This window comes from Trachurus trachurus (genome assembly GCF_905171665.1).
Source record: "Trachurus trachurus genome assembly, chromosome: 15".
Classification (NCBI taxonomy): Eukaryota; Metazoa; Chordata; class Actinopteri; order Carangiformes; family Carangidae; genus Trachurus; species Trachurus trachurus.
In genome coordinates, this window is record NC_139906.1 from 4,989,626 (window position 1) to 5,003,997 (window position 14,372).

Below are 14,372 nucleotides of genomic sequence, written 5' to 3' on the forward strand. Positions count from 1 at the left end.
TATGTCCGGTCAGTCTCGGACAGCACACTGAGCCTCTGAAAGAAATGATGATGTATAGGTATAATATATGATTTATACTTTTTCACTGTTGAGACTTGTTATATGATTTGTTTTCTACATAAATGACTTTGTACACATACATTTGAATACACTTAAACTGTACTATATGAATTCACTGTTATTTATGTACATAAAATGACATATGTATTTATGTATACATTTCTGGTGCATACTATACTTGGTAAAGATCAGTTCGATTGGAAGTAGCTGCTGGAAAACATTTAACAAATCAGTTTAAACAGTCTGATAACACATTAAACATCCAACCACAGGGTTAGGTTAAACATTTTGACTAATAACAACTGAAACAGAAACCTCCTGAATAATAACTCAGACCTGTTTTGATCTGGTGGTAAACTACAAATATGATAATAGCCATTATTTTCAGTTTTTTAAAGATACTTTTTTTTCAAGTTAGCCTCAAGAATCCAGTAATGGTCAGTTTATACAACGCTGATCTTCTCATTTTCCTCCCAGAACCTCTGTATTAACTCTTTTGTACAGTATGCAATTTGTTAATAAATTTTTATTTATTTTTTTGTAATCAATCACGTTTTTGTTTTTGTTTTTGCAGCATGATAAAATAGGTTTGGTAATGCTTTATAAAGCACTTTCAATTTGGGATACAGTTACTACTGGTCTGTTCAAATATCATCTAATGATATGACATGCAATTATGTAAAGTTACTAATGTATTTTTTATTTTATAGTATGATCTGGTTTCCTAATAATTTGTCAGTAATCCCTAGAATAGCATCTGATATACACAATACTATTTAGTTTATGAGTAATCAAAAGTATTTCAGTTACAACAGTTAAAAACACAAAACATAACATAAATTATACCTACATGTAAACATACCCCACAAAATGAAGCCTTATTATAACAGCAAAACTATTTTTTTCCATACAGGCTTCACACAATCCTCGTGTAAGTGGCATTTTTAAAGACTTTCCTATCTTTTTCCTCACATTTATAATTCAAAATTTCAAAATAAAAGCCTTGTTGTTGTTGTAGAAGTGGAGCGTCTGTCGATTTTTTACGACATCGCCCTCCGCCGTCTCGGTTTACGGCAACATGGCAGCGCTCTGGCTGAACCTGTGAATCTCTTCTTCGCTCTGACCGTCAGACTCATAAACTCACGTCATGGAGCCGGTAACCGACCTCACGAGACCGGCCGGTCGGTAACGGATGGTTGTTTAGTAAAAGATGACGATGATGATGTGTTTCCAGAGGATTGTAAATGTCCGGCGCGTGGTGTCGCCGCGGTTTGCTGGTGGTGTGTGCTGGCTCGAGCCTGCGTCATGGCGGCACGGACACACACCTGTCACCGAGCGCGCGAGGCTGAAACTGACATCTCAGGTGAGCGGTGGTGGCGCGTGGCTCGGCAGACTCAAAGGGACCGACAGCCGCGTCGCGCGCTGGAGACCGAACAACAACACCTGGCACGAGCGCAGTAACGTTAGCACCTTGCTGCTGCTGCACCGGGGAGGTCACGAGAGGTCGGTGGCCGGCGGCGGCGGCTTCCGGTCACTGCTGCTGTCACCGAGCGCTCGTGGGCTTTGCAGCGAGAAAGCGAAGGAGGAGGAGACGCCGGACAGCCCCCCCACCACCGCCACCACCACCACCGACCCCCCTGCAGCAGCAGCAGCAGCAACGGACCAGACCGATGCCGGCGGCTCGGTACCGGGACAGGGACTGTTCAAGTTCAAAGAGCTGGTGAGTTCAGACACAGAGCAGGTACACGGTTGTTTACATCTGTACACAGCAGCACTGAGTGACGTCACTGGTATAATGTAAGAGGAAAAAAATAAAGAGACCACTTTCACAATTAATGTTTCTTAAAAGCATCTCTACCACTGTTCCCTCTGTGTTTTACTGTGCAATTGCACACTGCTCCCCACCTCTTTGCCCAGAAGACAAAACAAGTTGCACACTCAAATATCCCCGACTAGTTTACTGTTTATTTCTCCCTCATGTGCGCTTCGAATTGTGAAAAGTATGACCTTAACCGTGGTCTGTAGTGCAACTACGATTTAAGTTTTTGCTTGAGAATTATTATTACTGTTCATATCAAGAATGCTTCAGTGCCAAGAGTTGATGACACCAACTTGATGTAGTTATTTTTTGACATAATTGTTCATATGGCAATAAATGCAAACTCTATTTTGCCAAAACAATATTGTATTTTGTTATCATTAACTGTAACTGACCTAGATATGGAGTAGCCTAGGTAATGTTGTCAAAATAATCTGTTATTAATCATTATAGTAATAGCCAATTGTATTGATATTTGGAGTTGGAGAGGTGAGGCCATAGCACCAGCATGTGGACATAGTGTGTACGCTTAAGCTGTCACTCACAGTCGCTCAAGCAGGTCATCAGGGGAGTTGAATTTCTGCTCAGGAGTTTTGAAAATTAGAGGGAACATTGATCTCTACATGTATGACAGTCGTTCTTTTCTTTTCTTTTTTTAACACCAACACAAACACAACTCATTCTCCTTAATGAGACACTGATGAGGTCATCACCTGAACCACATCTGGTTTTATAGGAAGATTATAAATAAAAACCACTGCTGGGATTAAACATTGACATTATCCCACAAAAACTGATTTATAAACTCTTCTTGAGTTAAAATATTCGTGCTGTGCTGTTTAGGAATGAATATGAACATGTTTTCTTTACATTTTTATTATTCAAGGTCAAAATTTGAATTTAATTTTACTTAAACACATACCTACCGTATAAATAAATAGTAAAACCAGAGAAACTGATCATTTTGGGAGTGGTCTCTTAATGTTTTCCAGAGCTGTATGTTATGTCTTGAAAGATTCAGCTTTAGGATTAAAAGTCTTTAGTTTCACTTTCACTAAACAGTTTTAATTTTAATTTATAAACATATCAGTTACTTGTTACCTTTTTGTTGGTCTGTTCCTGTGTGTTATTTAAATAAAAGCTGTGAGGAACAGGCTTGTTACAGATGTCTGACTGATGTAAAACTGTGTATAGTATCATGAAATAGTTTATAAAGCTATTATAAATAAATTAAACGGAAAAGTCTAAACTCTAACTTGATGCACAATGTATTTGATTGAGCTGAAATAAGGCACAAGAATAACACCGTAGCTCAGAGAGGGCAACCATTGTTTACTGGGGTCTTGTTCAAGCATACACAGGTACAGCGTGTCACATCAATACCCGTCCGGGTTGCTCACCGTGCTATTTATCAGTTCCCACTCATACTGTACTACTGCATATCACAACATTCCCCCTGTTTAGCTGGAATAAATATTACTATACATTCAGTTACACCTCTATTTATCTCACCATCAAACATCTATTCAATCTATCAATATCACTATTAAACACAAATACTACAATTACATATCACCACATTTTTATTTTCCTTTACTTTATTCTGTATTCTTCTCTGTAGTGCTTGTGCTGCCAAATAAAACCCAAAGCCAGGAAAGTTTAGGCTCATTTACCTGTTGTGTTCTGTCTCTGCTATTATAATTTTACCCTGTATACCTAAAGCAAATCGACATAAACCTAATCTGATTTGTTTTACTTGCAGTATGAGAACCCGTGGACGATCCCCAACGTGTTGTGTGTGTGTCGCATCCTGCTCGCTCCTTTCCTGGGTCACCTCATCATCCAGGGACACTTTCACCTCAGCCTGGCTCTGTTCACACTGGCTGGAGCTACTGACATGGTAATACACTGCACACACACACCAACACACACACACTTCCATTAGAACAGGTGTTGGACAGATGTTTGTACCGCCAGTACACAGAAAGTAACTGCTAACTGCTTTTTTATTTTTACACCTGTTCAGGAAGGGAAATTGTTCAATCTTGGGACATTTTACACAAGTTGTTATGAAAACTTTGTAGTTTTTATTGTGTCAAAGTTATTAGATAGATAGATAGATGGATAGATGGATAAGTTTATTGGTCACATGCAAAGCTAAAACCAAGGTTAAAAAACAGTGCAGTGAAATGCAAAAAAAACAAGCTCTCGACTGTACCAATGAAACACAAAAGTAACTAAAAAATGATATATATCATACCTCACATACCCTCACTCTCTCACACACACACATTTTAAAATAAAATTTTATTTTATTTTCATAAAATGAATAATTTTTACTGTCCTCTGTGTCTTTAAATTGCATTTTCATTGAACCAGCCAAATATAACGCTTCTAAGCAGCTGATGCTGAGTACCTTTGTTTCATAATAAAGGACATGGTTAGAGGATCAAGATTGAAACTAACTCTTATCTAGGGTGGTCAGGTCTGAAATTCAGAATATTATAAAGACATAAGACATCACTGTGAATAATTATTGATTTTTCTATTCTAAAATTTCCCACATCTATTTAAACATCCTAATCTCCTGTTCCTGTCCTCCTCTCTGACTCAGCTGGACGGTTATATCGCCAGAACGTGGCCCACTCAGAAGTCGGCTCTGGGCAGCGCTCTCGACCCGCTGGCTGACAAAATCCTTGTCAGTATTTTATACATCAGTCTCACCTACGCTGACCTCATACCAGGTGTGTTGTCTTTGCTGAAAGAGCCGTTCGTTTTTTTTTCCATCTTACTACATTTCATTCAAGATAACTCGTGTTTTTTTTTTGTTTTTCTCTCCCCCTTCCTGTTTCAGCTCCTCTGACAGCTCTAGTGATTTTCAGAGACATCGGTCTGATCGCCGCCGTCTTCTGGGTCAGATACAAAACCGTACCTCCTCCGGTGAGACACGTTTAGTTTGAACACGGACAACACTGACAAGTTTTTATGTTGATTCAATCGTCTGTGAACGCTTGAAGCTTCACGGTGTTTCGCACAAGAGCTGCCAAAAGTGATAAATCCAGGTTACCGTGACATTACACTTTGAAAAATAAAGCAAATTCATGCACTTAGAGACCTTTTCTTTTTCTTCTGCAGGTGACGCTCAGTAAATTTTTTAACCCCTGTTACACCACCGCTCAGCTCAAACCCACACTCTTCAGCAAGGTGAGACACACACACACACAGAACCACCCACGCTCTCTGTGCTGCACACTTCAAACCGTTTGTACACTGCTGCAACTAAAATGGAGATGTGGCAACACCAGAGCTTCACAGTGTGAGAGCGTGAGTGTGAGATGAGTGTGTAATGAGTTTGCAGTTTTACAACCTCTGCATGACAGTCACCAGATGCACAAGCTGATGATCTGACATGCTTTATTACAGAACTTAAACCCGGCAGTGGGTTTATTATCGTCATTTTGATGATGACGATGACTTTATGGATCCGTAGGTAGAAGATTTCTTGTTTTGTTTTGTTTTTTGTAGATGATGCAAATGTCATAATCCTGTCAGATTTTTTTTTTTTTTTTTTTTTACAGCTTTTTCTTTGCCAGGAAATGTAAATATGTAAATGTATTGGCAGTTTAGTCAGAGAGGAAACAAAACCGAGAGATCTCTCAGTTCTAGAAATGTTGAATATGCAACCAGCTTCACCCTTCATACTGACGCCTCAGTGCTCAACTGTGCAGCAGCAATAAAACAGACACATGCTCTTTAAAATTCACTGTTAAAATGTTCTGTTAAGGCTCCACCACTAATTTACACAAATGTTAATTTCTTACCACCGCAAAAATGAGGAAGCAAATATGTTATTATTAGAAACAAGTAACGCTGGTCTGTGAATTATCATATCATTTTATATTCTGACCTGACAGGATGTGTGCGTTGTGTGTTTAGGTGAATACAGCCATCCAGCTCTTCCTGGTCGCAGCTTCTATCGCAGCTCCGGTCTTCCAGTACACAGACAGTGTCCTGCTGCAGTGCATCTGGTAAAACCACAGTCTTATCACACACACACACACATACACACAGACACTGGCACCATTCATTTCACCTTAATACCCATAATGCCCTTCAGTGGCTACGACAAAGGGGAAAAAAAAAAAAAAAGCTCTTATTGTTGCACAGAGGGCTTTTGAATGCAAATGGCTTCATCCCAGTCAAGCACATAAATGCTGTTTGTTCCAGCAGAGAGTTCAGGTGAAGTGTGTGACTCAGTTCACTCGGCGGCTCAGAGTGAGCTGCAGCAGCAATCAGACTCAGGACAAACATATCACAGTGTCATGGTGACCTACATTTTTATACAAACCTACGTCAGACGACCACTTTGTCATGTCTGGTGGTTGTTATGCCTTTTTTTGTTCCAAATTTAAGGTGAGACACTACAGGTGAATAGGGTCAAAATAACAGATATCCCCATGAAACCTCCCAGGTTTATCACTTACATTAACAAACATTTTTTGTATTACAAGTTTTGTCAAATTTGTGTTGTATGTTTAAATATGTAGAGGCAATATACAATTAGGTAAATATGCAATAATTTGCATACATTTCCAGAAGAGAAATCTGAACAATGGATAAAGCCACTTTCTTGTTTTATGTTGTTGACACATTAGAGTCAGAAGTTTTTACAGAGTTGGATTTTGGATATCTCTCTTTTTATCACTCTGTAAATGAGAAAATACTGTCACCAGCCCTTAAAAAAAAATCAAATTTCACCATGTTTTTAGGGATTAAATGTTGTATAAATCAGGCTGTGAATGATATATCAACAATCCCCTCTGTAAAAACCTCCAGAATATAGAAAGGGATCAAACTGGAAGGTTTGGTGTCTGTAAGTGCCGCTGAAGTGGAGATTTCTAGCTCAGAGTCTGAGGAAAAACTCATTTTGACAAAACAGCCTTTAAAGACTTGTATTGTAAAATTCCATAGATTGTTATTGTCAATTGTACTTTTACGATTGGTTGCTGAAATTAAGGAAATGACCATTTTTGGAGCCTACATTATTGTTCAGGAGTGAGAGAGTTTTACAATGATACCTGACATGACATGGGTCAAACAACAGGCACAGCACAGTTTGTCACAGTAGCTGTTAACTTTCGGTGAATTTAGGAAAAATCTACTGACGAAAGAGACAAAATGAAGTAAAATAAAAACCTTAATGTGGATTTTCTACCATTTCTTTCCACTATTCTGAAAGAATACATGTTAAGGAAGAAAAATAGCCCAAAATCCCAAAATTGATCATTGCATGAAAAAACAGTGTTTTTGCCTGTAGTGTTTCGCCTTCAGAATTTTGCATCAAATTTATTTAATGATTTCCAGTTAATCAGCTGTAATAAGAGGCTAGATTAGAGGATGATCAATAATTCCTCATGCAGCAGTAATAACTTGCTACAGTGGAGAAATAATATTATTCAAATCTCCAAGTCTGTCCAATCAGAAGGCTTGAATGAAGCTGCTGCTGTTCCAGTGTCATAACTTGTGTTATATTTCAGGTACATAACAGCGGTGACCACGGCAGCGTCGGGCTACAGCTACTGGCACTACGGCCGCAAGACCGTCCAGGTGCTGAACACCAGATCACCTTGACAACCGCGGCAGGAAAACACCCAGAGGCCGGAACAAAAGCCGCCGCCGCCGCCACTGCGACCGCCGCTGCCGCCCGCCGCTGCTGCAGAGACTCTGATCGGCCGCGGCGAAAGTCGCACAGACAGATGGACGATGGCCAGGAGCGTTGAAACCAAGTAGCTGTGACAACCGTTTGTGAGTCACCATGGCGATGACACGTGGAGACCAACCAAGGGCGCAGATGGTTTACTGCAAAAAACAAAAAACAAAACAAAAATAAAACCCTGACACACTACAGAGACGCCACACAGCAGCTCTGCTGACGGGCTGCAGACCAACACAGATAGAAACAGCAGATACAAATATAGATCATCCCCCTCCCACACACACACACACACACACACACACACACGTGTCAAGTACATGTCAAGTGATCAGGCAAGAGCTTCTATTTTTTCTTAGTTTTTCAATCAGGACGTTGTGATGTCGACCTAATCAGTGTCACGAGTGTCAGTTTTGTAAATCAATGATTTATGATTAAAAAAGAAAAAAGAAAAGAACGAAAACCTGCTGTTGTTTGTCTCTGTGTTTGTGTCGGATGTCCCGGTAAATAAGACAGATCTTTAACAATCTAATCTCTAATGATCCATCAGTGTGACATCAGCAGTCAGAGGATGTGAGAGATGATCATCAGCCTCGTCAAGGTCATTTTAATGCCACAAATAGTATCAAGTATATCCATGTTCAGTAGAGCAGTGACACTAATTTAATATTAATTAGTTAAACCATATAGTTTTACATTTTGAGAATTATTTTCAAAACAAAAACATAAACATGCATTTGTTCGACTCCTTGATACAATTTACTATTTCTGTGTTTTATATCCAGTGTTCCTACGCAAGTATAGAAAGTATGGAAATTGATTTTATACATTTCTAGGTCGGGAAAAGTATGGAAAATGGAAACTTTTGTATGGAAAAATATTTATCTTAATACTTCTCTGGGTTTGGTATTATCTGAAGTTATTTGGGAAAATTATTTTGTATGCGCTACAATCTCCTGGAAATTATTTGGTGACATGGCATCAGAATAATGAAAACAAATGATTAATTGCATAATTTATTTACATGACACACATCTAATTACTCAAATGTCACAAATTATTTTAAACATTTTTACTGAGAAGTCTGGAAATTAGGTTCTGGAAAAAGTATGGAATTTTAAATTGTCAAATGTGTCACTGTAAATATTAAATGTTGAATATATTTTTGTTTTTGGGCATTTTGAGAAACTGGTGATAGTTTTTTAATGACAGTCCAAAAACCAAAAGATCTCTCATTTTAAAATGATGTGGAAGTAAGAAAAGAAACAAACATTTCAGGACAAAGCATCAGGTTTTAGAGACTGAAATGTTCAATTGAAAATATGAATAAGAATGATTTTATTAATCCCCATTGAAGGGAAACTGCTTTGTCTTTCATTGGCAGAAGAATGAAAGAGCCTGGTTGTTGGCTGTAGGTACAAACGATCATGTATTGATGTTAATATTCTGTGAATCAGCTAATTGTTTCACTTGCGCTTGACGTTTCTTACTCAGGTTAGATTTCACAGGTTTCCTCTGCTCGTCTCCTCTGAACCTCTTCGCTGCTCCTTTTCAGTTTCCTCCAGTGTGAGGATCAATAAGCCAGAGGTTGTGTGGAGAAGAACACAAACTACTACCGGACTGTTTTTCATTTATTTATTTATTTATTTATTTAGCTGATCTTCTCTGCTGCTTGTTTCTGAAGAAGACTTTTCTCCTTTCTTTTCTCAACGAGGAGAAACGAAGCTTCGTAACCTTTTCAACTTCCTTCGACTCGTTTCCCAGCGATTTTCTGCACCACTTCCTGGGTGATGCCGTTTCATTAGTGACCGAGTGCCGGCGACTGCTGAGCTTGTGCGACTTGTTTTTCCGTGTGTGTGTGTATGTGTGTGTGTGTGTGTGGGACGTCTGCTCATTATCCCGTTGCTGAATTATTTAAAGAGTCTCATTTTTTTTTAAAAAGCAGATATCCATCACTGGGAACAAATTGATGCGTCCGCTCATTAAGTGACTGTTTAAAGAAGTTGTGGTGTCTCATAGTAACTTGAATCCATATTTGATAACACAAATTAGAGGTGTGATGTTGGATGATGATGATGATGATGATGATGATGATGCCCCGCAGGCTGCTCATCATGTGGTGTTTGGAAAAAGCTTTTTAATTAGCGCGCTGCCTCTGACTCTGAGATGAACCCTCGGAAGAAAAAAAAAAAGAAATCTAACCTCTTTCCTCTTTTCAAGCTCACTGAGGTGAATTTGTACTTTCCTGGGATTCATCTGAGCTTGACTGACAGATATTGATCTCTCCCTCTCTCTCTCTCATTCAGATAGTTTTGTGTCGGTGCAGTAAAGTGACTCAGCAGAAACTTAAACCACAAAGAACTCGTACAAATTAAACCTGAAGATTTTCAATCAATATTATCGCAGAACTCTGATTTTCTTTTTTTTTGGACACAGTTTTTTCCTGTTACTGCAAACACACATATATAGGCTCATATTACGTAAGTCAGGGCAATAAGTAAACCATTGATACCATATTAATGCTCTTCTGTGGTCGTATTTTCTCATCTCAGGAAATGAATCCCACTGGCCTATTTGCTGTTTGTGTAGATGGAGGACTCTGCGGAAGTTTCTGGTGGTTATACAGGTCAGTGAAAGAGACACTGAATGTTGCAGGACATGGACACGTCTATATACAAACATATAGTATAACAGTGATTGATTGGCCATGTAACATTGTTATGATTCAGACGACTGAGCAATAATGAGTCATTATAGTAATAGAATAGAATAAAAGCTTTATTGTCATTGTCATAAGTGGAGATGCTACTCCTAATGGTGCATAAACACAAAATGCATATACATGAATGGAATTAATAAAAAAGCAGCAGTCATCTCATCCACACATCTCACATATATAGAAAACAATTAGCCCATAGTGCAATTTGGCATCAGCTGACATACTACAGTGCAGTGCAGTTTATATAGAGTTTATTAAGAGTTTAGTGCTGTGATGGCCTGGGGGAAGAAGCTGTTTCTGAATCTGGATGTGTGTCTTAATGGACCGGTGGTCTGGGTGAGTGGAGTCTATTGCGATGTTGGAGGCTCTTTTAAGGTGCCGAGCGGTGGCTATGATGTCATTGAGGGAGGGTAGCACGTAGCAGTCAGCCGATGTGTATTGAATCATGTCTGACATAAAACCTGACGCTGGTCTGGTCTCACTCCTTCATGGAGCTCGTTCTCCGGCTGAGAAGGTTTGAAGTCGCTGTGAAGCTTCTTCTCTAGATGGAAGAAGCTGAGAGAAACTCAACTCAGGCTTTTACATGAGTTTTTAAAGCTGAAGCTCAACTTCATCACTGTTTTCAGTGTGGAGGAAAGATGCAGAGATGATGGGCAACAAAAGCAGACTATACAGCTCTGGAAAAAACTTAGAGACCACTTCAAAATGATCAGTTCCTCTGGTTTTAATATTCATAGGTATGTGTTTGAGTAAAATAAATTCATTCTATAACCTACTGACAACATTTCTCCTAAATTTGAAATAAAAATATTGTCATTTAGAGCATTTATTTGCAGAAAATAGCAACAGGTCAAAATAACAAAAAGGTTCCAGTGTTTTCAGACCTTGTATAATGCAAAGACAACAAGTTCATATTCATTTTAAAACACAACACTACTTAGGAAGAGTTTAGAAATCAACAAATCAAACCAATTTTTAATCGCAGCAGTGTTTTTTTATTTATTTATAATCTTCCTCATTAAATATGATTTGGTTCAGGTGATCAGCTAAGTGAGAGTGAGGTGTGCTTGTGTTGGAGTTCAATAGTCTCTTTATTTTTTCCAGTATATTACAGACTGTGTTGCTTTCATAAACATATAACCTGGATAGTTTTTTCCTGCAATGACAGGATTTAGGAAGCTTTGATTGTTCGTTGGTTTGGGAAACATGAGTATTGATGGAAACGTCAGCTTCTGGCAGTGGAACAGTAACAGCTGTGGCGTCGGTCTGTGTTGCATAATGTGCTTAAGTAACTTCCTGAAGTGTTTCAAAACTGCAGGTGGACGTGATCATGATAGAGAGAAGTCGACAGCTTTGCAGAAACGTGATTGTTTCTTGTGTTTTTCATGTGTTTTCGTCCATTTCTGTTCATTATAAACCTCCGTTACTCTACCGCCTCACCTCTCAGTGTCTGTCGGTCGGTGACTCTGCTTCCTCTCTACACAAAAACAAAGACTTAGATCTCAGGAAACCTTTCGTCTTTGTTTTGTGAACTTTTTTTTGGTGTCTTGTTTTAAAGCTGCCGTTAAACAAAAGCGGTGCGAGGATCTCTGCGTCTGTTCCACCAGCAGATAACAGATGATTTAGTGATGGAGGCGAGGCGAGTCGAGGCGAGGCGAGAGCAGCCAAATGTGCCTTCACACTTCACAGCCCCGGCTCTGCAGAACCCACAGACAGGCTGAATCACACTAACAAGGACGAACTTTGGATCTGTGTGCTTATGTCAGCAGCGCAGCCCTGCAGCAGCTCCCGCTCACTGTTTCAGCCGGAGCAGAGTTAACCTTATCTCTGCCCGGTGATACATCGGCTCTCTGCTGCTGCTGCTGCTGCTATCGTTTTCATTCTGCCAAGCAGGAAATTAGATTAATTTGATGCCGTCTGTAATTTTTTCTTTAATGCTTTTGATGTGGTAGCTGTCGGCATCCCTGGTCCTATCGCAGGCCTGTTATCACAGAGCAGATAAAGCTGCAGGGTCACAGGGAGGTCACTGGGATGTGTCCTCTGTAGCACAAGTCTTCAACAGGGCGTACTGCAAGTTTTTTATATATTTATTCTTTCTTTTCCACATTTACGTCAATTTGAAAAGCTTGTATGCGTGATTATCACGCAATTGACAGACACTGTTGATGCTGGCATTGGTATAAGTTAATTAGGTGCGTTTATGAATGGCGGTGGCCTTGCACATTATTTGAATAGCTTAATATTGACTTGAGTGGTATGTTTATACCTGGCACTAGGCCCAGTTTAATATAAAAACTCAATTTTATACAATACATACACTGCCAGTCTAAAGTTTGGACACACTTTCTCATTCAATGGTTTTTCTTTATTTTCAACATTCTAGATTCAAACTGAAGACACTGAAAATATGAAGGAACACATACATGTATGAAGTTATGTAGTAAACAAAAAAAGGGTTAAACAAAGCAGAATATGTTTTAGATTTTATATTTTGCAAAGTAGCCACCTTTTGATTTGCTGGCAGCTTTTTGCAAAATCTCGACTTTCTCTCATCATCTTCACGAGGTCGTCACCTGGAACGGTTTTGGTTTCCAACAGTGTTGAAGGAGCTGAGCCCAGAGGAGCTGAGCACTTGTTGTCCAACTCATCCCCGAACCATCTCAGTTGGGTTTAGGTTACATGGCAGATAACAGTTTTAGTTTTGTGTTTACAACATACTGTAACTCGGTATGAGTTATTTTATAGTTTTGATGAAAGTAATAAAAGAAAAACCATTGAATGAGAAGCTGTATCCAAACCTTTGACTGATAGAGTAATAAGGGTGACAGAGCCTTTTCAGTTGTGGCCCCAAATTTGTGGAACATCCTACAACTCTCTACAACTCACCTTGAAACCTTGACTTTTTATTTCAGTTTTATTAGTAGTATAGCTTGTATTTGTTTTACCTAATTTTAGTATTTTTATTGCCTTAATTCTTATTGTTAATCTATGTTGGTAATGTATGCTGTTTTTTATCTATATGGCCGGCACTGGACTGGATTTACTGTATGTTGTGCAGCACTTTGGCCAACTGAGGTTGTTTTTAAATGGGCTATATAAATAACATTTGAGCTGAGTATACTGGAGGTTCCCTGCTCCATCTCTCTATCAGTTTGGGCCATGAGCACTGGTAGAAGAGGTGACTGCATCTGTTGAGACATCAGGAGTCTGGACCACAGAGTTGGACCGACCCAGACCTGCTGCTGTTGTCATGGAGAACGTTTTGGTTGGATTTGATCCATGAGCCACCAGCGATGTGTCCACAATAGCTGCCGTGGATTGTGGACGGCTTTTCCAGACACTGTGTCTTCGGTAGGAGGCAGTGAAGGCATCACAGGAGGACAGTCGGTGGTGCTGGTGAAGGGAGAAGACTGCAATTAAAAGAAGGAAAAGGCTCTGATCAGGGAGAGGAAGCTGCTGCTGCTGCCACCACATCCGGCTGCACTTGACACGTCTGTATAGTTACAACAAGTAAACATGGAGGCTTTCTCTCCGGTTGCTACGCAGCTTCTGTGGGACGGCTGCGTTTTCAAAATGTATGTGTGTGTCGTAGGCACAGAGACTCTCTGAACCGCCAGAGGTTCGGAGCCAAACTTCACTTCAAACTTGACTGGTTATGAAACCCACTGAATCAGAGTCCTTATAGTCCTTACAGCAGGCCTACACACACACACACACACACACAACAGACACACACACACACACACAGCAGCACCAATACATATCCTTATGGGTACTATAGCCACACACACACACAGAGTTACGTCTTTTCTGGTCCTGAAATAGCTCTCAGCCTCCCACTCTCCCTTATATAAGCTCCCAGCACGGAGATCTGCTGGTGAAGACTGGGCTCTGTGTGTGTGTGTGTGTGTGTGTGTGTGTGTGTGTGTTTATTCATGTGTGTAAGTGCATGTGCCTGTTTATGCGTGTGCACGTGTGAGCCTCTGTCTGTGTGAGTGCCAGTGTGTGGGCAGTAGGTGTGTCTTGAGCCGTGTGTGTGTGTGTGTGCACAGTAGCTATAC

General features: G+C 39.8%; 1 protein-coding gene across 1 annotated transcript; it reads left to right on the top strand.

Annotated features, from left to right (window-relative positions):
* Window positions 1-1,120: 1,120 nt before the first annotated feature.
* On the top strand, window positions 1,121-8,055 carry crls1 (cardiolipin synthase 1). Its single transcript, XM_083988322.1, has 7 exons — window positions 1,121-1,780; window positions 3,642-3,779; window positions 4,494-4,623; window positions 4,734-4,819; window positions 5,015-5,083; window positions 5,816-5,907; window positions 7,417-8,055. Exons 1-7 carry the CDS (start codon window positions 1,271-1,273, stop codon window positions 7,508-7,510), a joined length of 1,119 nt encoding a protein of 372 aa, XP_083844448.1. The 5' UTR covers window positions 1,121-1,270; the 3' UTR covers window positions 7,511-8,055.
* The last annotated feature ends 6,317 nt before the right edge of the window (window positions 8,056-14,372 follow it).

What these genes read in the sequence shown, in the direction of transcription:
- crls1 (XM_083988322.1), top strand. Translation starts at nt 1,271, where the DNA reads ATGACGATGATGATGTGTTTCCAGAGGATTGTAAATGTCCGGCGCGTG. An exon ending in CTACGCTGACCTCATACCAG is followed by an intron (nt 4,624 to 4,733) that starts GTGTGTTGTCTT and finishes TTCCTGTTTCAG; the next exon opens with CTCCTCTGACAGCTCTAGTG. An exon ending in AACCCACACTCTTCAGCAAG is followed by an intron (nt 5,084 to 5,815) that starts GTGAGACACACA and finishes TTGTGTGTTTAG; the next exon opens with GTGAATACAGCCATCCAGCT.